General features: G+C 38.8%; 1 protein-coding gene across 2 annotated transcripts in view; it reads right to left on the reverse strand.

Moving 5' to 3' along the window:
* The window catches only part of adamts14 (ADAM metallopeptidase with thrombospondin type 1 motif, 14), a 103,415-nt gene that overhangs the window by 43,307 nt on the left and 33,395 nt on the right, over positions 1-26,713 (reverse strand). For both annotated transcript variants that reach the window (XM_087277043.1, XM_087277042.1), the window contains exons 3-5: positions 12,345-12,501; positions 8,080-8,276; positions 589-672 (exon numbers count right to left, since the gene is read on the reverse strand). In XM_087277043.1, the coding sequence (XP_087133169.1) occupies positions 589-672; positions 8,080-8,276; positions 12,345-12,501 (438 nt within the window). The remainder of the gene's footprint in view (positions 1-588; positions 673-8,079; positions 8,277-12,344; positions 12,502-26,713) is intronic.

Consider the following 26,713-nt stretch of genomic DNA (forward strand, 5'->3'; position numbering starts at 1 on the left):
GCAAACAATAGATAAACAAAGCAGTCAAACTGAATTTGATTAGTTTTTAAATTAAGAAAACTGTCTTGCTTATGCAAATGAAAGTTAATTAGGTTATGCATTGACCATTATTAATTTAAGGCTGCACAGATTGGGGTTCCTTCATGGTTCCTTCCACTTCATTTTTTTGAGGGGGAAAATATTTTAATAAATTATTATGCTCAATGCAAGGGCAGCACAGTGGCTCAGTGGTTAGCACTGTGGCCTCACAGCAAGAAGGTCACTGGTTCGAGTCCCGAGCTGGGTCAGTTGGTGTTTCTGTGTGGAGTTTGCATGTTCTCCCCGTTTTGCCGTGGGTTTCCTCTACAGTCCAAACACATGCGCTATAGGGGAATGGATTAACTAAATTGGCTGTAGTGTATAAGAGTGTGAATAGAAGATGTCTGTGTGTGTGAATGTGATTGTGTGAGAGTGTTTCCCAGTACTGCGTTGCAGCTGGAAGGGCATCCGCTGCGCAAAACATATGCTGGAATAGTTGGCGGTTAATTCCGCTGTGGCTACCCCTTATAAAAAAAGGGAGTAATGAATGAACTGTGCTCAATGCCTTACCTGTCGATATCCCACCAGGATCATCCGGACCAGCACAATGTTGATGTTTGTTCCCAGAGACTCGTCATGGTAGATTTCATCAACCTGAAGATACAGAAACATAGTTAAAAACTAATAAAAATCATTTAAACTGTACATTCAATCTGGAATAATTCCCTGATAATCCTTACAGTCAAAATGTCATTAAGTGTAACAGTTTCGATAGCAAAAAATCCCAAAAATAACTATTACTGTGCAAATACTTACTGTACAAATGAAATCAAAACCCACCATGTTGATGTTGTTAGCTCACATTGCTAGTTTTGTGCTGAACAATGCATCTGTGCATGTCATAAGGAAAAACAATAGTTTGCTCTAGGAATCTTTAATTGAAATCTGAAAATGCACTTCGTATTTGTTTTTCGTAGAGGTATTGGGCGGGGCTAACATACTTAACCACACCCCTGTCAGTTTTGACATCAAACAGAAATGGTAAAGAGGAGGAGTCTGTTAGGATGTAATAACTCTCCTCAAACCCTTTCTGAATGACACGCCTACTTTACAGCATCCAATCAGCTCACAGTAGAAAAACAAGCCACGCCCACGGTTTTCTCATTTAATATTCTGTTTCTCTAGGAACTGCGGCACTATACGCTAAATATAAACATTCTGAGCTTCAGGGTCATGCAGACTTCAAATGTGAAGACTTTATGATGGCGTAACTGGAAGCACTTAAGCGTGTAAACTACAAGTTAAAAGTCCCTGTAAATATTTATGTATCCCATTGCAAACAAAACAAACTTCATCTTGTAAGTCAAACAGGCGGTAAATGAGCGTCTGGTGCGGAATTTAAGCTGAAGTCTGTGTTAACTGTGGACAAGCCTGCACAGGGAACACAGCAGATCTTTTTTACACACGTCAGAAGGTCATGGAGTTTACTAAGGCGCTCTTATTATTAACCCTGTGAGGCGTTTATACACTGAAACAAGAGAAACGACTGTGTCTTTCAGTCAAAGTACAATTTTATATTGGATTAAGTGAAACTTATTACTAATTGTACTTTAAACCAGTAGTTTTTATCTGACTGTACACTGTAAAAATATCTGTTAATGAACATTTCTTCCGTATTTTGTGTGTTTTGGGTTTATTTGCGGTGGTGAATTGCATAATGGGATGTTAATCTCTGCTTTGTCCACTTTTGATGTTGAAAATTCAACTCTACATTTTAACAAAGTGACTTTTACTTACATTTTAGTAATAATATAATGTACAAGAAATAATGTCTAGAGGAATGAGTCTGTAAAAGAACAGAAAAAGGTTTTTGTAGTGTAATCTACAACATCAACCCTGACAATAAATCACCTTAAACTTATAAAAACGTTCATAAAAGTCACTTTTTACAACTTCTCAAGATTAAAAGTTGTTGGAAGAAAGATAACGATCCCATAATGCAATTCAAAAATAGAAATAAGTGTAAGAAAATACAAACAGGAATCACAAATTATGGAAAACTGCTATTTACACTTACCGGCCACTTTATTAGGTACACCTGTCCAACTGCTTTTTAATGCAAATCTCTAATCAGCCAATCACATGGCAGCAGCTTAATGCATTTAGGCATGTAGACATGGTCAAGACGATCTGCTGCAGTTCAAAGCGAGCATCATAATGGGGAAGAAAGGGGATTTAAGTGACTTTGAACTGCTCTAAGTATTTCAGAAACTGCTGATCTACTGGGATTTTCACGCACAACCATCTCTAGGCTTTACAGAGAATGCTCCGACAAAAAGGAAATATCCAGTGAGCGGCAGTTCTGTGGGCGCAAATGCCTTGTTGATGCCAGAGGTCAAAGGAGAATGGCCAGACTGGTTCCAGCTGATAGAAAGGCAACAGTAACTCAAATAAGCACTCGCTACAACCGAGCTCTGCAGAAGAGCATCTCTGAACACACAACACGGCCAACCTTGAGGCGGATGGGCTACAGCAGCAGAAGAGCACACCGGGTGCCGCTCCTGTCAGCTAAGAACAGGAAACTGAGGCTACAATTCACACAGACTCACCAAAACTGGACAATAGAAGATTGGAGAAACGTTGCTGCTCTGATGAGTCTCCATTTCTGCTCACACATTCGGATGCTCGGCTCACAATTTGGCCTCAACAACATGAAAGCATGGATCATCCTGCCTTGTATCAGCGGTTCAGGCTGGTGGTGGTGGTGTAACGGTGTGGGGGAGATTTTCTTTGGGTCCATTTGTACCAATTGAGCATCAACGCCACAGCCTACCTGAGTATTGCTGCTGACCATGTCCATCCCTTTATGAGCACAGTGTCTCCATCTTCTGATGGCTACTTCCAGCAGGATAACGCAGCATGTCATAAAGCTCAATCATCTCAGACTGGTGTCTTGAACATGACGATGAGTTCACTGCACTCAAATGGCCTCCACAGTCACCAGAGCTCAATCCAATAGAGCAGCTTTGGGATGTGGTGGAACGGGAGATTGGCATCATGGATGTGCAGCCGACAAATCTGCAGCAACTGTGTGATGCTATCATGACAATATGGAGCAAAATCTCTGAGGAATATTTCCAGTAGCTTGTTGAATCTCTGCCATGAAGGATTAAAGCAGTTCTGAGGGCAAAATGGGTCCAACCCGGTACATATACTTATTATATTTCTATTTATTAGGTGTACCCTAATAAAGTGGAGCATATATATATATATTGTGTAATTTCAAATGATTTCTAATTGTAAATCTTTTGAATGTGTGTGTGCCAAATCCAGACGTAACCTCTTTAAATAGCTGCAAAGCATGATCATATTGTCATTCCTAGAGCTTCACATTCATTTTCCTGACAGTGAAAAGTGGTCTAAAGTGTTCTGATGGTCCAGAAAGCCTCTCCGTGATGAAAGCACACACTCCTCATATTTGCAGACGTGTTTGTGAATTTATGAGCTGAGTGTGTGTGTGTGTGTGTGTGTGTGTGTGTGTTTGTGTGTGTGTGTGTGTGTGTGTGTGTGTGTGTGTCTGCTGACCTTCAGCAGAGACTCATTTGTGTTCATTTGCAGCCAATGCTTTACAAACACACGTCAGGCCATCAGTCACACACACCTGAGCGGCTGACACACACACACACACACACACACACTGCAACACGGGCTTTTCCTACTCAGAGTTTTTGTTTGGTTTCTAGTCCAAATAACTGGAGATTTTTCAATGGAGAAGCAAAGATGTTGTGTTGTTTTCAGAAATAATGAGTCAACATTGAAGAGAGTTTTACATTTATGCCACTGGAGGAGGCAGAATAATCCAGCGCTGACATAAGAGTGTTTGCACCATTGCAGATCATTCAGCTGCTTTGAAGGAAAAACTCACTTTGTGTGTGTGTGCGCAGGTGTGTGTGTGTGTGTGTAATGTCTTGTAAGTATTGTGTTGTGTATGTGTATGTTTATGTGTATGTGTAGTGTGTTATTTGTGTTGTGTGTGTATTGTGTGCGTCTGTGTTGTGTAAGTGATTGTGTGTCTCTGAGTGTTGTATGTGTGTTGTCTTTAAATGTTGTCTGTGAGTGAGTGTGTGTGTGTAATGTCTTGTATGTGTGTTGTGTATGTGTAGTGTGTTATGTGTGTGTCTGTGTTGTGTGAGTGAATGTGTGTCTGTGAGTGGTTTTTGTGTGTGTGTGTGTGTATGTGTGTGTGTGTGTCTTTAAATGTTGTCTGTGTGTCTGTCTGTGAGTAAGTGTGTGTGTTTAATGTCTTGTATGTATGTTGTGTGTTGTGTATGCCTTGTGTGTGCTGTGTGTGTCTGTAAGTTTGTCTGTGTGTGTGTGTAATGTCTTGTATGTGTTGTATTGTGTTGTGTATGTGTAATGTGTTATGTGTGTGTTGTGTGTGAGTGTGTTTGTGTGTTGTGTGTGTGTAATGTCTTGTATGTGTTGTATTGTGTGTTGTGTGTGTGTGCTGTGTGTGTGTTGTGTGTATCTGTGTTGTGTGTGTGTAATGTCTTGTATGTGTTGTATCGTGTTGTGTTGTGTGTGTCCTGTGTGTGATTGTGTGTCTGTGAGTGTTGTGAGTGTGTGTGTGTGTGTCTTAAAATGTTGTCTGTGTGTCTGTCTGTGAGTAAGTGTGTGTGTTTAATGTCTTGTATGTATGTTGTGTGCTGTGTATGTCTTGTGTGTGCTGTGTGTGTCTGTAAGTTTGTCTGTGTGTGTGTGTAATGTCTTGTATGTGTTGTATCGTGTTGTGTAAGTGTAGTGTGTAGTGTGTTATGTGTGTGTTGTGTGTGTCCTGTGTGTGCTGTGTGTGAGATATTGTGTGTCTGTGTGTGTGTGTGTGTGTGTGTGCGTGTGTTGTGTGTGTCTGTGTTGTATGAGTCAGTGTGTGTCTGTAAGTTTGTTTGTGTGTGTATCTGTGTTGTGTGTGTGTGCACATGTAATGTCTTGCATGTGTGTTGTATTGTGTTGTGTGTATGTACTGAGTTACGTGTGTGTGTTGTGTCTGCTGTGTGTGTGTGTGTCTATGTTGTAAGTAATGTCTTGTATGTGTGTTGTATTGTGTTGTGTATGTGTCTTTTGTTATGTGTGTGTTGTTTGTGTCTTGTGTGTGTGCCTGTGTTGTATGTGTGTATTTGTGTGTTGGTGTGTTTGTCAATTTGTTGTGTGTTGTGTGTGTGTATGTATATGTGTTGTGTGATGTTTGTGTGTGTGTGTGTGTGTGTGTGTGTGTGTGTGTGTGTGTGTGTGTGTGTGTGTGTGTGTGTGTGTTGGACTGGTGAACTCTGCTCTCAGTCACTGGTCTAGCGTGTGGATCAGCCCAGCGCGGCGCTCCTGACCGTAACAGTTACGGAGTGAAATCTGCTCCTGTGAAACTCTGACTGGAGGGATTGTGTGTGTGTGTGTGTGTGTGTGTGTGTGTGAGTGTGTGTGTGTGTGTGTGTGTGTGTGTGTGTGTGTAAGTAGATTAAGGTGTCAGGAGCTGCTGGGACGAGCGTTCAGCTGCTCTTTTCTCTTTTCTCTCTCTTGTAATCCTGCAGACGCAGCGCCCTCGAGCTCCAGAGCAGTGCATCATGGGTAAAGAGTCATGACAAGGCAGCTTCAAGGGACCGAAAGCGCTCGATTAAGATGCATTTCATTACTTAACACATCTGCATTCATGAACATGGTGAAACAGTGACTGAGCTGTAACACCTTTAGGGCTCAGTCACACAGAGGGAGCCTGAATCTACAACACAGCAGACGCAGCTTTCAGGAACTGTTGTTTATTCCTCATCATGTTAAAGTTATTGTGAAATCTACAATGTGTTATTTTTGCTTGCACACATTGATATTCTTTAGATGAACAATTAATCTGTGTTAAAGTCTCCATGAAACTGAAGTAAAGATTGTCCTTTTTTCTGTTCTTGTGACGTACATCCACTTGAAACAGCCTCAGTTATTATCAAATTATGAAGTCTAATTTTTATCTGTTTGAGTGTTTATTCTACTAGTCTACTTCTACTAGTTTATTGTCAACTCTGTTACAGTCAACTGTTAGCCTCACCTCTGTTATTGTCACCTCTGTGTTACATTCTACTCTGTTACCGTCAACTGTTATCCTAAACTTTGTCATCGTCAACTCTTGTTACCATCAATTCTGTTTCCGTCAACTCTGATATTGTCAACTCTATTACGGTCAATTATATCACTGTCAACTCTGTTACTGTCAACTGTTATCCTCAGCTCTGTTATCGTCAACTCTGTTACAATCAACTCTGTTACCGTCAACTATTTAACTGTCAACCCTGTTATCGCCAACTGTTACCTCTGTTAACTCTGTTGTTGTCATCTCTGTTACATTCAACTCTGGTACCGTCAACTATATTACTGCCAACTCTGTCACCGTCAACTGTTACTGTCAACTATTATCAACTCTTTCACCGTCAACTCTGTTAGTCAACTCTGTCACTGTCAACTCTGTTATCGTAAACCCTGTTTCTGTCAAATCTGTTACCGTCAACTCTGTTACCGTCAACTATATTACTGCCAACTCTGTCACTGTCAACTGTTACAGTCAACTATTATCAACTCTTTCACCATCAACTCTGTCACTGTCAACTCTGTTCTCGTAAACCCTGTTACTGTCAAATCTGTTACCGTCAACTGTTACCGTCAACTCTGTTACCTTCAACTGTTACCGTCAACATTTACTGTCAACTCTGTTCTCGTAAACCCTGTTACTGTCAAATCTGTTACCGTCAACTCTGTTACCGCCAACTGTTACCGTCAACTCTGTTACCGTCAACTGTTACCGTCAACTCTGTTACCGTCAACTATATTACTGCCAACTCTGTCACTGTCAACTGTTACTGTCAACTATTATCAACTCTTTCACAGTCAACTCTGTTAGTCAACTCTGTCACCGTCAACTCTGTTATCGTCAAGTCTGGTATCGTCAACCCTGTTACTGTCAACTCTGTTTCATGTGAACTCTGTTACCGTCAAATTTGTTACTGTCTGTGGCGAAGGGGCGTGGCCGAGAGCCGTGGGAACGGAGTGAGGCCACCGCGTAAGTGGATACACCTGCGGTGCGCACCTGCTTCGGATCAAACGGAAGGAGCTCTGGACGATAAAAGGAGGAATGATGGCAGAGGAAGCTGAGAGAGGACCAGGCCCGGACATATTTTACTTTTGCTTTCCGTTTGTTTTGGTTTAGACGGCAGTCTCCGTGAGAAGCTGCCGTCATTGTTATTAATAAATATTTTAAACCTGCGTCGGTTCTCCGCCTCCTACTTCCCGGCGGCCAAAGGGCTGTAAACTTCATTACACTGTCAACTGTCTGTTATCATCAACTCTGTTACTGTCAACTCTGTTACCATCAACTCTGTTATCGTCAACTTTGTTATCGTCAACTCTGTTACTGTCAAATATGTTACTGTGAACTCTGTTACTGACAAATGTGTTACTGTCAACTCTCTGTTATCGTCAACTCTGTAACTGTCAACTCTGTTACTGTCAACTCTGTTACGGTCATCTTTGTTACAGTCAACTCTGTAATCGTCAACTCTGTTACCGTCATCTCTGTTATCGTCAACTCTCTTACTGTCAACTCTCTTACTGTCAACTCTGTTACTGTCAACTCTGTTATCGTCAACTGTGTTACCGTCATCTCTGTTATCGTCAACTATGTTATCGTCAACTGTTACCGTCAACTCTGTTACCGTCAACTGTTACCGTCAACTCTGTTACCGTCAACTCTGTTACCGTCAACTGTTACCGTCAACTCTGTTACCGTCAACTTTTTTATCGCCAATTTCTGTTACCATCAACCCTGTTACTTTTAACTCTGTTACTACTGTTGTTAAAAAAAATGAACAACATTTAGTAACATAATAAAAATTTAGTTTGCAGCAAACTTTACATTTGTTATTTATTATTCCAGTTTAAGAAACATTACTGGAAAATGCTTGAAGTGTATCCACAACTCTGCAATGATTCCTGTGTGTTAAGCTGTAATAGTGAAAGCTGTGCTTGACTTACTATGTTCATGAGCGTCAGGACGTAGTTTTGCACGTGCTCTTTTCCATGAAAGCGAACCACCGAGTCGTCCACCGCGAGTAGCACTTCGATGTTGTAGTCGTCTTTTTTTGCGTGTCTGCGTTTGCGCTCCGTCTCCGATAATTTCTCCTCCAAAACGCTGAGAGCGTTCGGCAGCTCAGCGATACCAAACTCTGCCACTAAACATGGAAACAAGGAAACACATTGTGTCAAAGCAGAGAAATACATCTGAATTTATAAAAATTGCTTGTTTTTTTTTATTTCAAGTTTTTATTTAGTATAACTCCCATATTTTTTTTACTAAATTCTGAGCAGGAATGGCAAAACATGTCGACAGATTCTGGCCTGGTAATAAAAGATGAAAGTGTGAAGGTGAAACTGAAGGTCATAAATCTGACACAGCAGAAGCTGCAGAACAAGAGTGATTTCCAGCCCAGCCAGGGAACTGCAGGTGAATAACCGAGTGGAGAATGTGGAGACTCTGGCGCTCCTGAAAGAGCCGCACATGTGGGATTTACATTGACATTCTCCCATAATTCCACACACGTCACAGCAGAAGATCATTACACTGGCGGATTACTGCTGATATTACACTCATACAGCAGAGTCTGGCTATGACACGAATCGGGCATGTGTGTGTGTGTGATGATCCTGATGATCACATGACCTTCATATGTTTTTACAGAAACATATGAATTTAAACACTTAAACATTACAGCATTCAACGATTTAGTGTTTTTCCCCTTTACACAAATATACACTAAGCATAAAGACTTTTTTATGCTGCGCCGGTCGCCCAGTCAGTCGTTCAGTTATTTAGTCAGTCGGATAGACGGTCGCTCGACAGCGGCCTCCAGAGGCTTTTTATGCGAGAATAGCGCGCGGGAGGCAATCGAGATGTGAAAAAGCGCGCACAGCGGCCTCTCGCGAATTAGCGAAAACAAAAACTACACAAATACGTACCTCCCAGGATGTATTTCATTTACGTTATTCCAGAAACGTCCACAGGGCTGCGTTTCCAGAATTAGCCTAGGTTGCATCGAAAATATGTACTGAAGTAAAAAGAACAGGTAACACTTTATAATAAGGTTCATTAGTTAATGCATTTACTAACATGAAGTAATCATGAACAACACATGTACAGCATTTAATGATCACAATTGAACATTTACTAATGCATTATTAACATATAAACTCATGCTTGTTAACATTGGTTAATGCACCATGAGTTAACAGGAACTCACAATGAACAGCAGTATTTTCATTAACTAACAATTACTAACATGAACAAATACAGTGGTAAATGTGTTGTTCATTGTTTGTTCATGTTAGAAAATGCATTAATTAACATTAACTAATGAACCTTATTGTGAAGTGTGACCAAAAAACAATACTCCAGTAGAGCACAGATACAGCCTTTTAGTCCTTACGTTTAGTTACGTCCTTTTCCTTACTATACATCTCTGGTCCTCAATACCAAGAACGTATGCAGGAACTTTCACGCGTTCTCTGTTCTTGCGGTCTCAAATTTTGGAACTGAACTTTGCCAGTTGATGATGATGTTGATGACAGCCACAGCCACATCACCCTGCAGCCTAAGACCGGTTACTCACTGAAGCTATGCAGGGCTGAGCCTGGTTTGTACCTGGATTGGAGACCACTAGGGAACACTAGGTTGCTGTTTGAAGTGGTGTTAGTGAGGCCAGCAGGGGGCGCTCAACCTGTGGTCTATGTGAGTCCTAATGCCCCAGTATAGTGAAGGGCACTCTACACTGTCAGTGGGTGCCGTTAAACCGAGACGTTAAACCGAGGACCTGACTCTCTGTGCTTATTAAAAATCCCATGGCACTTCTCGTGAAAGAGCAGGGGTGTAACCCCGGTGTCCTGGCCAAAGTCCCTCTATCGGCCCATATGATCATGGCCTCCCAATCATCCCCTTCCACCGAATTGGCTCTATCACTGTCTCTCCACTCCACCAATAGCTGGTGTGTGGTGAAGCACTGGCGCTGTTGTCCTGTGGCTGCCGTCGCATCATCCAAGTGGATGCTGCACACTGGTGGTGGTGTGGAGAGACCCCCCTCATGATTGTGAAGCGCTTTGGGTGTATGGCCATACACAATAAATGCGCTATATAAATACACATACATTACATTACATTACATGTTACACGAGGACGCAAGAACACGCAAGAACCACACTGTACCCAGAGTTTCTGAAAATCTTCACTTTTGCTGGAGCTTCAGAAAGTTTCAGGTTCAGTCACCCGACACTGGACAAGCAGCTAAATCACGTAGAAAAAAAAAGGGTGGTTTTCACACTAATACACTTTCCTTAAACACACATTTGGAAACATCTATGACCTTATGAACTCTACAAGCCGACGACACATTTCTCCACTTCTGCAATTTCACTTCACTTGCATCATGTTATTGTCCAAATGAAGCACCACGGGACAGACAGACATGGAGTCCTGTAAATAATTAATGCTCAGAGGCTTACAGAGAATGGGAATGGAGACGGTTTAATAACCAGCTGTCAATTACAGTGAATAAGTGCTGAAGCAATACTTTTAATAATCCAGAAAGTTCACAACAAACTCATTCATTTTCCTTTAGCTTAGTTCAGGGGTCGCCACACTCGTATCTGGAACAACTATTCCAGCATATGCTTTACACAGAGCATGCCCTTCCAGCAGCAACCCAGTACTGGGAAACACTCATACACACTCATTCCTTACGGCCACTTTAGTTCATCAATTCCTCTATAGCGCATGTGTTTGGACTGTGGGGGAAAACAGAGCACCAACATGCCAACATGGGAAGAACATGCAAACTCCACACAGAAATGCCAACTGACCCAGCCAGGACCAGCGACCTTCTTGCTTTGAGGAGATTGTGCTACCCACTGCGCCACCGTGATGCCTGAGGCTAATAATATTGAGCTTAAAATGGGTTTAAAACAATTAAAAACTGCTTTTATTCTAGCTGAAATAAAACAAATAAGACTTTCTCCAGAAGAACAAATATTAGAGGAAACACTGTGAAAAATTCCTGAATCTGAAAAATAGGGTGAATAATATTACATTTTAATTAAAAAAACTGTAACTTTTAAAAACCACTGATGCCATAATAATAATAATTATAATAATAAAAATAATAACAACAACAACAACAATGATAGTTAAAATAATAATAATAGAAATAATTATAACAACAACAATAATAATAGTAAATCTAATAATAGTAATAATAATAATAGCAATAATAATAATAATAACAACAATAATAATAAAATAATAATAACAACAACAACAATAATGATAATAAAAATAATAATAGTAATAACAATAGTAATAATAATAATAATAATAACAACAATAATAATAACAACAACAATAATGATAGTAAAAATAATAATAGAAATATTTATAACAACAATAATAATAATAGTAATAGTAATAATAGTAATACTAATAATAATCATAGTAAAATTATTAGTAACAATAGTAATATTAAAAATAACAACAAAAACAATAATAATAATAATGATAATAATAATAATAACAACAGTAATAATAATAATAATAGAAATAATTATAACAACAAAAGTAAAAATATAAAACATTATAAGAATAATAAAATAATAATAATAATTATAACAACAACAATAATAATAGTAAATATAATAATAGTAATAATAATAATAGTAATAATAATAATAATAATAACAACAATAATAATAAAATAATAATAACAGCAACAACAATAATGATAGTAAAAATAATAATAGTAATAACAATAGTAATAATAATAATAATAACAATAATAATAATAACAACAACAATAATGATAGTAAAAATAATAATAATAGAAATATTTATAACAACAATAATAATAATAGTAAATATAATAATAGTAATACTAATAATAATCATAGTAAAAATATTAGTAACAATAGTAATATTAAAAATAACAACAAAAACAATAATAATAATAATGATAATGATAATAATAATAACAACAGTAATAGTAATAATAATAATAGAAATAATTATAACAACAAAAGTAAAAATATAAAACATTATAAGAATAATAAAATAATAATAATAAGAGTAATAATAATAGTAACAATAATAGTAATATAAAAAATAACAACAACAATAATAATAATAATAATAATAATAATAATAATAATAACACTAGTTCTGCAGGTAATTAAAGTGTTTCCGTCATTTCTCCTCAGCATACCTTCATTGTGGAGCTCGTCTGGCCTTCGATCTTTGTCCCTTTTAATGGCCGACCTCCTGTAGACCACATGAACACGACCTTTGACCTCGACCTCCTGCTGACCTTTCTCTAGCGGCTCGATGAAGAACTCCTCATCATCAGTGCGAATCAAGCCCGCCTGAAAACACACACACACACACACACCAAATAAATATATATACACATGTGCACACTCACACACACACACACACACACATACATATATATAGAAACACACACATATGCTCAAATGTACCCACACAAACACATATACTGTACATGCACACACACATAAACACATATACACACACTGAAACACGAGCAGATAGTTTAGAATTTATTCATTCATTCGTTCATTTTCTTTTCGGCTTAGTCCCTTTATTAATCTGTGGTCGACACAGCGGAATGAACCGCCAACTTATCCATCACATGTTTTACACAGCAGATGCCCTTCCAGCTGCAACCCAGTACTGGAAAACTCATTATTGAATAAAATAAAATAAAATTCATAATAAAAATTAAATATAACGCGCTGCAATTTAAGAAAGCACATGCAATTACACAAAACACTAGCAAATAAAGAAACAAATAAAACGTATAAATGTATAAATAATAAAATAAATAAAAAAAATACAATAATTAAATAAAATAAAATTCCGCCTCACAGCAAGGAGGTCACTGGTTAGAGTCCCGGCTGGGTCAGTTGGCGTTTCTGTGTGGAGTTTGCATGTTCTCCCCGTGTTAGCGTGGGTTTTCCCCCAGTCTAAACACATGCGCTATAGGGGAATTGATTAACTAAATTGGCCGTAGTGTATAAGTGTGTGTGTGTGTGTGTGTGTGTATAAGTGTGTATGGGTGTTTCCCAATACTGGGTTGCAGCTGGAAGGGCATCCGCAGTGTAATCATATGTTGTAATAGTTGTTTATGAATAAATGGTATTGTGTTTTGTTGGAACAGAAGAGCAGCTCTTAATGGAAACAGCAGACGCTTCAGCAGGACAGACTGAAGGTTAATCAGTTTTATGCTGCTTTCATTCATGAATTGAGTTTGAAGCGTCTGTGTTTTAGCTTCGACTCTGAATGTCAGACTAATGTGATAAAGCTGCAGCAGGACTGAATGTGTTAACCTCTGAGGCGCTGTTTGCTGAACAGGTCAGTGTTTACCAATAGATTCAATCTACGGTGGCGAGAGAGCTTAACGCGCTGCAATTTAAGAAAGCACATGCAATTACACAAAACACCAGCAAATAAAGAAACCATCTTCATCAATTTGACAGCACACGTGTTGCAAATTCTTACAACACAAACAACTGAAGAAACGCGGCGCAAATTGGTCACATCGCTTGCAAATATAAACGTAACACAACGGAAATGTTTCAAGAGGATTTAAAATCATGACGGACCCTTGCCAATGACAATGACAAGATATCGGTACTCTGTATCGGCCGATCCCCATGACAAGATATCGGTACTCTGTATCGGCCGATCACCATGACAAGATATCGGTACTCTGTATCGGCCGATGACCATGACAAGATATCGGTACTCTGTATCGGCCGATCCCCATGACAAGATATCGGTACTCTGTATCGGCCGATCACAATGACAAAATATCGATACTCTGTATAGGCCAATCACCATGACAAGATATCGGTACTCTGTATCGGCCGATCACCATGACAAGATATCGATACTCTGTATAGGCCAATCACCATGACAAGAAATTGGTACTCCATATCAGCTAATCACCATGAGAAGATATTGGTACTCGTATCGGTCAATCACCATGACAAGATATCGGAAATCTGTATCGGCCAATCACCATGACAAGAAATCGGTACTCCATATCGGCTAATCACCACGAGAAGATATCGATACTCTGTATCGGCCAATCACCATGACAAGACATCGGTACTCTGTATCGGCCAATCACCATGACAAGATATCGGTACTCTGTATCGGCCAATCACCATGACAAGAAATCGGTACTCTGTATCGGCCAATCACCATGACAAGATATCGGTACTCTGTATCGGCCAATCACCATGACAAGATATCGGTACTCAGTATCGGCCAATCACCATGAGAAGATATCAGTACTCCATATCGGCCAATCACCATGACAAGATATCGGTACTCTGTATCGGCCAATCACCATGACAAGAAATCGGTACTCTGTATCGGCCAATCACCATGACAAGATATCGGTACTCTGTATCGGCCAATCACCATGACAAGATATCGGGTTTGGAGTGCGGTGAAGGGTGGTTATAGAAAGCAGGTAAGACAAAAACAAAAGCCAAAAAATAAAACAAACAAGTAAACAACATCTGAAAACATGATAAAAATCAAGCGAGGACTTTTCTTTATCTGGATTGCTTTTGAAAACACTGTCAATAGGGTTTAGGTTAGGTGGAGGGTGGGGGTATCATTCAGTCAGTCAGTTAGTCAACAGCTGTCTCTGGTGGATTTACACGAGAAGAGTAGGCGCGAATGGCACTTGCGATAAAAATTTGATAAGCGTACACAGCGGCCTCTGGTGAAAACAAAAACTGCAAATAAACGTACCTCTTGGGAAGCATTTGGCACTCTTCAGAAATGTATATAGGGGTGCGTAATCAGAATGAGCCTGGGTTGGATATAGGGTCATATATGAACACATACAGTTAAAATCAGATTTATTAACCCCCTTGTTAAATTTTAATTATTTAATATTATTTCCCCCAATTTCTGTTTAACAGAGAGCTGATATTTTCCAGCTCATTTCTAATGATAATAGTTAAATAACTCATCTCTAATACCTGATTTATTTTCTCTCTGCCATGATAACAGCACATAATATTAGACTAGATATTCTTCAAGACACTAGTGTTCAGCTTAAAGTGACATAAAGGCTTCACTAGGGTAATTAGGGTAAAGTTAGGGTTATTAGGCAAGTCATTGTATAACAGTGGTTTGTTCTGGAGACAATCCAACACTAATATTGCTGAAGGGGCCAATAATATTGACCTAAAAATGGCTTTTTTCTTAAATTTTTTTTAACTGCTTTTATTCTAGCCTAAATAAAACAAATGAGACTTTCTCCAGAATAGGGATGCAACAATTAACCAGTTTCACTATTAACCGCAATTTAATTCATCACGGTTAATTAATCGTAAAAGCTTCTCCAGGGCTGGAGCAAGCTGAACTGCCACTCTAGGCAAAGGACGGTCAAGCCGCCCTCAACCCTAAAGTGAAAACGGGGGGGTGTCGCAGACGGCCTCTCTATTCTGCTGCCCTAGACGCGGATATAACCGAGGTGGCAAGGGTAGTTTCAGGGATGCTGCCCTCTCTATTCTGCTGCCCTAGATGCGGATATAACTGAGAGCGCTGGTGGTGAGGGTCGTGTCGCGGATGCCACCCTCTCTAATCTGCCGCCCTAGATGCGGATATAACTGAGGGCGTGGGTGGCGAGGATAGTTTTGGGGACGCCGCCCTCTCTATTCTGCTGCCCTAGGTGGCCGCCTAGGTCGCCTCTATGGACGCGCCGGCCCTGGGCTTCTCAACACAGCGTTTCTGCATGGAACAAAACTGCAGCCACTAAACAAAGTTATGCCAACTGTGTACTAGTTTGTACACCAAGACTAATAACCGCGCACACTGGACTAACTATGACTCGGGCTATTAACTAAGGCAAGCTCGTGCAAGTTAGTTTTTTCCAATGGAGGGACATGCATGCGATACAACATGTCTTTTTGTGACCGCAGGAACTGCAAACAGCTAAAGTTTGAGGAAAAAGCAATGGAAAGTACACAGGTTTGCAAACCCACTTAAAGTTACAAATAATGCCGATAATGAGAGCCAGTGCCAGCCAAGACCATTCATTCATTCATTTTCTTGTCGGCCTAGTCCCTTTATTAATTCGGGGTTGCCACAGGGGAATGAACCGCCAACTTATCCAGCAAGTTTTTACGCAGCGGATGCCCTTCCAGCCGCAACCCATCTCTGGGAAACATCCACACACATACACACTCATACACTACGGACAATTTAGCCTACCCAATTCACCTGTACCGCATGTCTGTGGACTGTGGGGGAAACCGGAGCACCCGGAGGAAACCCACGCGAAGGCAGGGAGAACATGCAAACTCTACACAGAAAAGCCAACTGAGCCGAGGTTGGAACCAGCGACCTTCTTGCTGTGAGGCGACAGCACTACCTACTGCGCCACTGCCTCGCCCAGCCGAGACCAACCGAGTGTTTTTGGAGAGAGTGCTGAAAGACTCCAGCCTGTTTCACATCGCAAGCGTGAGCAGAGCTTGTTTTTTTTGGAGTCCATGTTAACAGATTAGAGTTTTCATACTGCACGCAGAAGCAGTGCGTCATTGGCGCAATAGTTTTGCCGCTGGATCTATTTTTGCCGGTGCATTGATATTGACAATGACCAAAAACACACTGAATGACCAATTTTACCTGACTGCATCGATAACATCCACTGATTTTTATATATTCAATCAAATGAACTTAAACGATTTAAACGACAATATTTAGTGGGGTCCGAACCACAAAACAAAATCTAAAACGATTTTAAACTAGCTTTAAATTATTGGGGTTTTGAAAGCAATGAATGCAAATAATGTAATGTGTATTTATATGTCACATTTATTGTGTAAAGCGCTTCTCAATCATGAGATTGACCAGTGTGCAGCATCCACTTGGATGATGCGATGGCAGCCACAGAGCAACAGCGCCAGTGCGCTCACCACACACCAGCTATTGGGGGAGTGGAGAGACAGTGATAATCGTGATTATTTCTTAGACTATAATTGTACAACCAAAATGTATAATCGTTGCCTCCAGAAAAACAAATATTATAGGAAATACTGTAAAAAATTCCTGAATCTGTTCAACATCATTTGGGAAATATATGATAAACAATTCACAGGAGGGCGAATAATTTTGCCCACAACTGTGTGTGTGTGTGTGTGTATATATATATATATATATATATATATATATATATATATATATATATATATATATATATATATATATATATATATATATATATATATATATATATATATATATATATATATTTATATATATATATATATATACATATATATATATATTTATATATATATATACATATATATATATATTTATATATATATATACATATATATATATATATATATATATATACATATATATATATATATATATATATATATATATATATATATATATATATATTTATATATATATATATATACATACATACATATATATATATATATATATATATATATATATATATATACATATACATATATATATATATATATATATATATATATACATATACATATATATATATATATATATATATATATATATATATATATATATATATATATGTATATATATATATATATATATGGATAGCACAATATAGCACACTTGAGGCAAAATGTGATTTTCTCTGCCTATAATTCATCTCTGACAGTAGAAACTGGAGCTTTTTACCTGAATAAAAGCAGAACTTTCATCTGGACTACAAAGACTGAATGTGGGCCATAATGTAGGCCAGCAATCTCAAAGCCCAGAAGCGTCATTATTTCTGATTATAATAATCGTTTCTGCGGCACCTGAGAAACTCCTGCTGAGTTCTGAGGTTGTCAACCGCTCGGCTTTAATTAAATGATGAGGGATTTAATCAGTGCCATGATAACAATATAAACTACACAATATATCATTTCAGCATCGACATCTTAGTGTTTATTCACAGTAATCTCATCGCGGTCTGGATTATAGATGATTAGAACATGTGAGATCTGTGCAGACATTGCAAAAATCAATCATAACACACTGAAAGTGGAAAACTTGGGTCTCTAGAACAGCGTACGTTATTTAATTAATTATTAATGACAAAATTAAATCATTACAACTGTATTTACACAACTTTTCTAATTAATCTGACACGTTATCTACTCAATGCATTATTTAATTACTTGACTAAATACTAATCCAAATAAATCTCAATACATAGACAAGATAAGCTAAACGTTTAAACTTGAGTCAGGCAGTGGTTCAGTGGTCAGCACTGTGGCCTCACAGCAAGAAAGACGCTGGTTTGAGTCCCGGCTGGGTCAGTTGGCATTTCTGTGTGGAGTTTGCATGTTCTCCCCGTGTTGGCGTGGGTTTCCTTCGGGTGCTCCGGTTTCCCCCACAGTCCAAACACATGCGCTATAGGGGGATTGATGAACTAAATTAGCCGTAGTGTATTTGGTGAATCAGTGTGGGTGTTTCCCAGTACTGGGTTGCATCTCGAAGGGCATCAGCTATGTAAAACATATGCTGGAATAGTTGGCGGTTCATTCCGCTGTGGTGACCCCTGATGAATGAATTTGAGTCAGACATTTTTTGTTGTATTATAATTACACCTAAAATGTAAACAATAGATGTATTAAAACACAAAATGTTTTTAATGTTACAACAGCATAATTCTTTATTCATATAATTATTTATAATCTAGTCTGTAATAGAACAGAAAAAGCACTGGCAGTTCATTACGACTACATAGTTTTTTTGCACCTATATTTACAACACCGATACAGACAATTTATCACAACAAACTATTTAACAAATGTCTCTTTTTAGAGCTTTTCTAGCATCAAATTTGAGAGGAAAGATGAACGTCTCATAATAAAATTAAAAAGCATGAATAAACATTTAAAAAAAACATAAAATAAAAATGGAAAACTGTCAAATAAACCATGAAAATAAATGAGGATATAATACTTTTTGGGGGCTGTACTGTATGTTTAGGTAACATAATGAAAAGTAACAGTTATAAATCTATATATACATTTATAAAGCTATATATACAGTTTAGCTATATATATATATATATATATATATATATATATATATATATATATATATATATATATATATATATATATATATATATATATATAACTGTATATATATAGCTTTATAAATGTTACTTTTCCCTATGTTACCTAAACATACAGTACAGTTTTTTATATGCATTTATTGTACTTCTGGGTTTATTTTGGGTTTGTTTTAATGCTGGAAAGTCGACAAAAGTATATTTAATGCACACATATAAATATTCTGCTGAAAAACCTGTTGTAGATAATCTGATAAATGTATTTGTTTGACTGGATTTTTCTAATAATTAAAAAGCATGTAGTGTCTTTTGCTGTCAAATATTTACTTATTATAAAATATACATAGAAAGTAAAGTAGCCATACTGAAATGACTAGATTATTGAAGTGCATTATTACTGTACAGTCGAATAAAATAATAAAAAAAAATAATAATAATAATGTATTAGTATAATTATAATTCAGTAATGTATGTTTTATGTAGATTATGTATAGGGGCAACACAGTGCCTCAGTGGATAGCACTGTGGCCTCACACCAAGAAGGCTACTGGTTCGAGTCCCAGCTGGGTCAGTTGGTGTTTCTGTGTGGAGTTCTGAGTGTATGTGAATTTGAGCATGTATGGGTGTTGCATGTAAGGGCATCTGCTGTGTAAAACATATGCATGAATAGTTGGAAGTTCATTCCACTGTGGCGACCCCTGATAAATAAGGGATTAAACTGAAGGAAAATTAATGAATATTATATATATATATTATATTCATTCATTTTCTTTTCACCTTAGTCCCTTTATTAATCCGTGGTTGCCACAGCGGAATGAACCACCAACTTATCCAGCACATTTTTTATGCAGTAGATGCCCTCCCAGCTGCAACCCATCTCTGGGAATATTATATATATAATATCTGTATATCACTTTAAATGCATGCCAAATACAGACCTAAATACATCTTATTTCTCACAAAAGCGTAAAAGGTGGCGAGATATTTTAACAGCAAGGCAGTAAACAACCACCCAAAAGCATCTAACAGCATCCTGGAAACACCTTTAACATCACAATCCTGAGTTCTACACTGAAAACACACTTACATTCGCTTCTGAACATGAAAATATGTGGCTAAAGCAAGCGGAAACTCAGGAGTTCAGGTTCAGGCTGTGGGTTCAGCACATGCCAGTCTTTTCCCTCTCCCTGTGTGTTGACTAAAAAGGCAAGATCAACGCCTCTTCAGGCACAAATATACACTAAATTCCACATATAAGCTCCAGTGACTTTGAAGGTGGATATTTATAATATAGCGAGACGCTTCGTCCAGCAGCATACGGTTTCACACACACCAGCTATAGAGAACTCTGGAGACACACACTTCAATGTATTTTTAAAGGAGACCTACTGTGTTCTGCCCTATTCTACAAGATGTAAAATACTCTGCTGTCTCTAGAGTGTGTAGTGAAGTTTGAGCTGCGAACAGCACACAGAGAATGTTCTCTAACTCTCTGAAACTGACCCTTTTAGACTTTGATCTTAATTGGGGCATTTAGTGACTGTCGCTTTAAATTCAAATGAGATTGTGCTCTATTTAATAAGAAGGCGGAGCTACTTATACATATGCATCAGCATAGTGACAGATGTGAAACAGCAGTGTGTGTGTGTTGTCAATGCTGGTCAGGTGTGCATGTGCGCTTCAGTGTCACTCTACTGGCTAATAGACAGACGGCTGCTTCTCACTCAGGACTGCTGTTTATGCTAATGAGAGAGAGAGATGGGCACTAGTGGGCGGGGCTTTCACCCTCTGATGACAGATACAAAGGGAGAATGTCAATCAAAGTGTTTCATTCCACAGATTTGTGTGAATGCTAAAGGTTTTAAATAAGCAAATTCAATTTAATTTAATTATGGGGCGAGGCAGTGGCGCAGTAGGTAGTACTGTCGCCTCACAGCAAGAAGGTCGCTGGGTCGCTGGTTCGAACATCGGTTCAGTTGGCAATTCTGTGTGGAGTTTGCATGTTCTTCTTGCGTTCGCATGGGTTTCCACCGGGTGCTCCGGTTTCCCCCACAGTCCAAACACATGCGGTACAGGTGAATTGGGTAGGCAAAATTGTCCGTAGTGTATGAGTGTGTGAATGTGTGTGGATGTTTCCCAGAGATGGGTTGTGGCTGGAAGGGCATCCGCTGCTTAAAAACTTGCTGAATAAGTTGGCGGTTCACTTCGCTGTGGCGACCCGGATTAATAAAGGGACTAAGCCGACAAGAAAATTAATGATGAATGAATAATTTAATTTAATTTAATTTAATTTTTAAAATTTTTTTAATTTAATTTAATTTAATTTAATTTAATTTAATTTAATTTAATTTAATTTAATTTAATTTAATTTAATTTAATTTAATTTAATTTTTGAATTTAATTTAATTTAATTTAATTTAATTTCATTTCATTTCATTTCATTTCATTATTTTGACCTTGGTAATACATAAACAGAAATGTAAAAAAAAAAAAAAAAACATTTCTAAAATGCCATTTATGAAATTATATTTTAAAAAAATTAAATTAAAGTTCTCTCAAATTTTAGATTATTTCTTATAAATTAAAACTTGGAATAAAAAAAATGTGTAATAAAAGGCATAATTTAATTATTTATTATTATTATTATTAGGGACGAGCACCTATAGGCCCTATTAGAATTGCTCCGTTTATTATTATTATTATTTTTTATTATTGTTCATTCATTCATTTATTCATTTTAGTCCTCTTTCCCAGGCCAGCCGAGAGACATACTCCCTCAATCATGTCTTAAGTCTTCCCCGAGGCCTCCTCCCGGTGGGACATGCCTGGAACACCTCCCTAGGTAGGCGTCGAGGAGGCATCTATAACAGATGCCCGAGCCACCTCAGCTGACTTCTCTGGATGTGGAGGAGCAGCGTCTCTACTCCGAGCTCCTCCCGGGTGACAGAACTCCTCACCCTATCTATAAGGGTGCGCCCTGCCACCCTGCAAAGGAAACTCATTTCAGCCGCTTGTATCTGAGATTCTGTCCTTTCAGTCATGACCCAAAGCTCATGACCATGGGTGAGAGTAGGAACATAGATTGAGCAAGAAATCGAGAGCTTCGTCTTTCGGCTCAGCTCATTCTTCAGCACAGTGAAGCAGTACATCAACCGCATTACTGCTGCCGCTAAACAATCTGACTGTCAGTCTCACGCTCCATCCTTCCCTCACTCGTGAACAAAACCCCGACATACTGAAACTCCTCCACCTGGGGTAAGGACTTTCCTCCAACCTTTAGATAGCAAACCACCTGGTGGAGCACCATGGCCTCGGGCCTGGAGATGCTGATTCTCATGCCAGCTGCATCACACTCGGCAGCAAACCGGCCCTTTTGCATGCTGAAGGTCCATGTTTGATGAAGCCAACAAAACAACATCGTCTGTGAATAAAATAAATGAGATCCTGTGGTCCCCGAACCGGACCCTCTCCAGCCCAAGGCTGCGCTTTGAATTTCTGTCCATAAAAATGATGAACAGAATTGGTGACAAAGAGCAGCCCTGCCGGAGTCCAACATGCACTGGAAACAAGTCCAACTTATTGCCGTCAATGTGAACCAGACTTCTACTCTGTTCATACAGGCTTGAGATAACGCCTCTGACCCCAATGCCACGAGGGAAACAATTGAATGCCTTTTCCAAGTCCACAAAACACATGTGGACTGGTTGGGCATACTCCCATGAACCCTTGAGCATCCTGCTGAGAGTATAGAGCTGGTCCATGTTCCACGGCCTGGACAAAAACCACATTCTTCCTCCTGAATCCTATGTTCAACTATCAGCCGGATCCTCTACTCCAGTGCCCTGACATAGACTTTCCCTGGGAGGCTGAGGTGTTGGAGTACACCCTCCGGTCCCCCTTATTAAAAATGGGAACCACCACCCCAGTTGCCCAGTCCAGAGATCCTGTCTACGACAACCAGGCGATGTTGAAGAGACGTGTCAACCAAGACAGCCCCACAACATCCAGAGACCTAAGATACACAGGGTGAATCTCGTCCACCCTCGCTGCTTTGCCACTGCGGAGCTTGAAAACTCCCTCAGTGACCTCAGCTTGGGTGATGTGCGAGTCCACCCCTGCATCCCCAGTCTCTGCTTCCTCAATGAAAGACATGTCAGTGGGGTTAAGGAGATCCTCAAAGTATTCCTTCCACAGTCCAACAACATCCCCAGTGGAGGTCAACAGCTCCCCACTTCTGCTGTGAACAGTGTCGATGTGGAGCTGCGTTCCCCTCCTGAGGCGCCGAGCGGTTTGCCAGAATCTCTTTGGGGCCGACCAATAGTCTCCAGAACTCTGCCCAGGCCCAAGTTTTCGTTTCCACAACCACCCGGGCTGCAGCACTCTTGGCATAGTATTATTATTATTATTAATAATATTATTATTATTATTAACATTATTATTATTATTATTATTGTTGTTGTTATTATCAATAGTATTAATATTATTATTAATGTTATTATTATTATTATTATTGTTATTATTATTATTATTATTATTATTATTATTATTATTATTAATGTTATTGTTATTATTATTATTATTATTATTATTATTATTATTATTATTATTATTATTACTATTATTAATATGATTATTATTATTATTATTAATATTATTATTACTATTATTAATATGATGATGATGATGATGATGATGATTATTATTAATGTTATTATTATTATCATTATTAATATTATTATTATTATTATTGTTATTATTATTGTTATTATTATTATTATTATTATTATTAATGTTACTATTATTATTATTATTATTATTGTTATTATTATTAATATGATTATTATTATTGTTATTTTTAATATTATTAATATTATTGTTATTATTAATATTATTATTATTATTATTATTAATATTATTATTATTCTCTGTATTGAATCACATTTTTGAGGGTGTAAACATGCTCAAAAAACTCACGAAACATTTGGTGGTGGGCGTGGCAAAATGGCTCGTTGTTATTGTTGTTGTTATTATTATTATTACTATTATTTTATTAAATGTAATTATTAACAGTTATCATTGCTATGGGTGTCACGGTGGCACAGTGCTTAGCACAACCGCCTCACAGCAAGAAGGTCACTGGTTCGATTCTCAGCTGGGTCAGTTGGTGTTTCTGTGTGGAGTTTGCATGTTCTCCCCATTGGCATGGGTTTTCTCCGTGTGCTCCGGTTTCCCCCACAGTCCAAACACATGCGCTATAGGGGAATTGGATGGCGTATGGATGTTTCCCAGTGATGGAAGGGCATCCTCTGCTGTTACATGCCTGGGGGTGTTGCTCTGTTGTTCCCTCCTCCCCTTTCCGTGTTTATTTGCTGTTCTTCTGAATTCTAGGTGTTTCGATTGGCTCACGAGTGGACCAATCAGAAGGAGATGGGGGTGATGGTGTTTAATGTGTTATTTTTTGATTTGGCACAGCTTATTCTCCTTCCCTCTTTCAGGTTTGTTTGTTTACTTAATTTTGCATTGATTGTACACATTTGTAAATGTATTTTGGGTGATTTAAATATTCTTATCTTTATTGTAAATAAAGTGAACCACTTTTCTGCCACATCATTGCAGCTAACGTATCAGGGGAATTCGTAAAATATTGGGTTGTCATAATTATGTTAAGCCTTTTTCATCCTCAGAGCCACAATGGCGTAAGAGCTGCATGAAACATATGCTGGATAAGTTGGTGGTTCATTCTGCTGTGGTTACCCTAGATTAATAAAGGGACTAAGCCGAAAAGAAAATAAATGAATAAATGAATTGTTACTAATATTATTTTTATCAATTCAATTCAGCTTTATTTGTATAGCGCTTTTACAATGTAGATTGTGTCAAAGCAGCTTCACATAAATGGTCATAGTAACTGGATCAGTGTGGTTCAGGTTTTAGTGTTTAAGTTCAGTTCAGTTCAGTTTAGCTCAGTTCAGTGTGATTTAATCATTACTGAGAGTTCAAACACTGAAGAGCAAATTCATCGATGCGTAGCTCTACCAATCCTGAACCATGCGAGCCAGTGGCGACAGCGGAGAGGGAAAAAAAAACTTCACCTGATAGGAGTGAAGAAAAAAACCTTGAGAGAACCAGACTCAGTTGGGCACGACCATTTTCATTTCTCCGCTGGCCAAAAGTCTTGTACAGAGCTTCAGTCACCGCGGTGGAGGCTGGAAGAAGGCCTCAGCGAAGACTCGTCTGTCCCTGGAGCGTCGCTGGAATCAGACTCATGTTCTTCACTCCCCTTGACCTATTACTATTATTTTATTAAACCCAGGCTCATTCTGAAAACGTAGTCCCGTGGACGTTTCTGGAGACCGCGAAATACGTCCCGGGAGGTATATATGGTTGCATTTAATTTTTTTAAGCAAACTCTATGGGGCGGTATGACCGCTTACCTCCATGTGGAGGGCTTTCCCGCCGCAACCAGTTTGTCCAGTCAGCTCATCGTGTGCGTCGGCAGACTTCAGATGTAGAGAGGAGAAGTTGACCACGGCGACCGGATTCGAGTCCGGGGAAGAGCGGTTCCAGAAATCAGGTAAGACAAAACAGAATCCAAAAAATAAAGTGAACAAGTTCATAACAGGGTGAAAACGTGGTGAAATCCGAAAACGTGGAAAAAAAAAAAGGGTTTTTCTTTTTTCTAGACGGCTTTTCTAAATTGTTGCTCGGGTTTAGGGAAGTGAGCGGGCGGGCGGGTCAATCGGTAAAATTGGTTGGGTTTAGGGAAGTGAGCGGGCGGGCGGGTCAATCGGTAAAATTGGTTGGGTTTAGGGAAGGAGGAGGGTGGTCCAGCCGATTTTATCCGGTCGCACAGTCAATCATTCGGTCAGTCAGTCAGTCAGACAGCGGCCTCTGGTGGGTTGACGCGAGAACAGCGCGGGCGCAAACGGCACTCGCGAGAGACATTCAAGATATGAAAAAGCGCACACAGCGGCCTCTCACGAAAACAAAAACTTGCAAAAATACGAACCTCCCGGGACGTATTTCGCGGCGTCCAGAAACACCCACGTGACTACGTTTTCAGAATGAGCCTGGGTTGATTTTATTCCACCAACAGTCAAACTGTTGTACTGTGTACTTGTTTATCTGTGCCTACATGTGTGTGTGTGTGTGTGTGTGTGTGTGTGTGTGTGTGTGTGTGTGTGTGTGTGTGTTCTTAACGTATTTACTGTCTTCACGCAAAACTATTGTCCTTTATGTACAACTGTCAACATTGCTTATAGTATATTGCTTAGATTTTTGGAGTGTGTTGTTTTAGTTTCCCAGAGATGGGTTGCAGCTGGAAGGGCATCCACTGCTTAAAAACATATGCTGGAATAGTTGGTGGTTCATTCCACTGTGGCGATCCCAGATTAATAATGAGACTAAAACGAAAAGCAAATGAATGAATGAGTATGTTGTATTATTTTGTC

Source organism: Danio rerio, chromosome 12, assembly GCF_052040795.2.
Source record: "Danio rerio strain M-AB ecotype USA chromosome 12, GRCz13ab, whole genome shotgun sequence".
Lineage (NCBI taxonomy): Eukaryota > Metazoa > Chordata > Actinopteri > Cypriniformes > Danionidae > Danio > Danio rerio.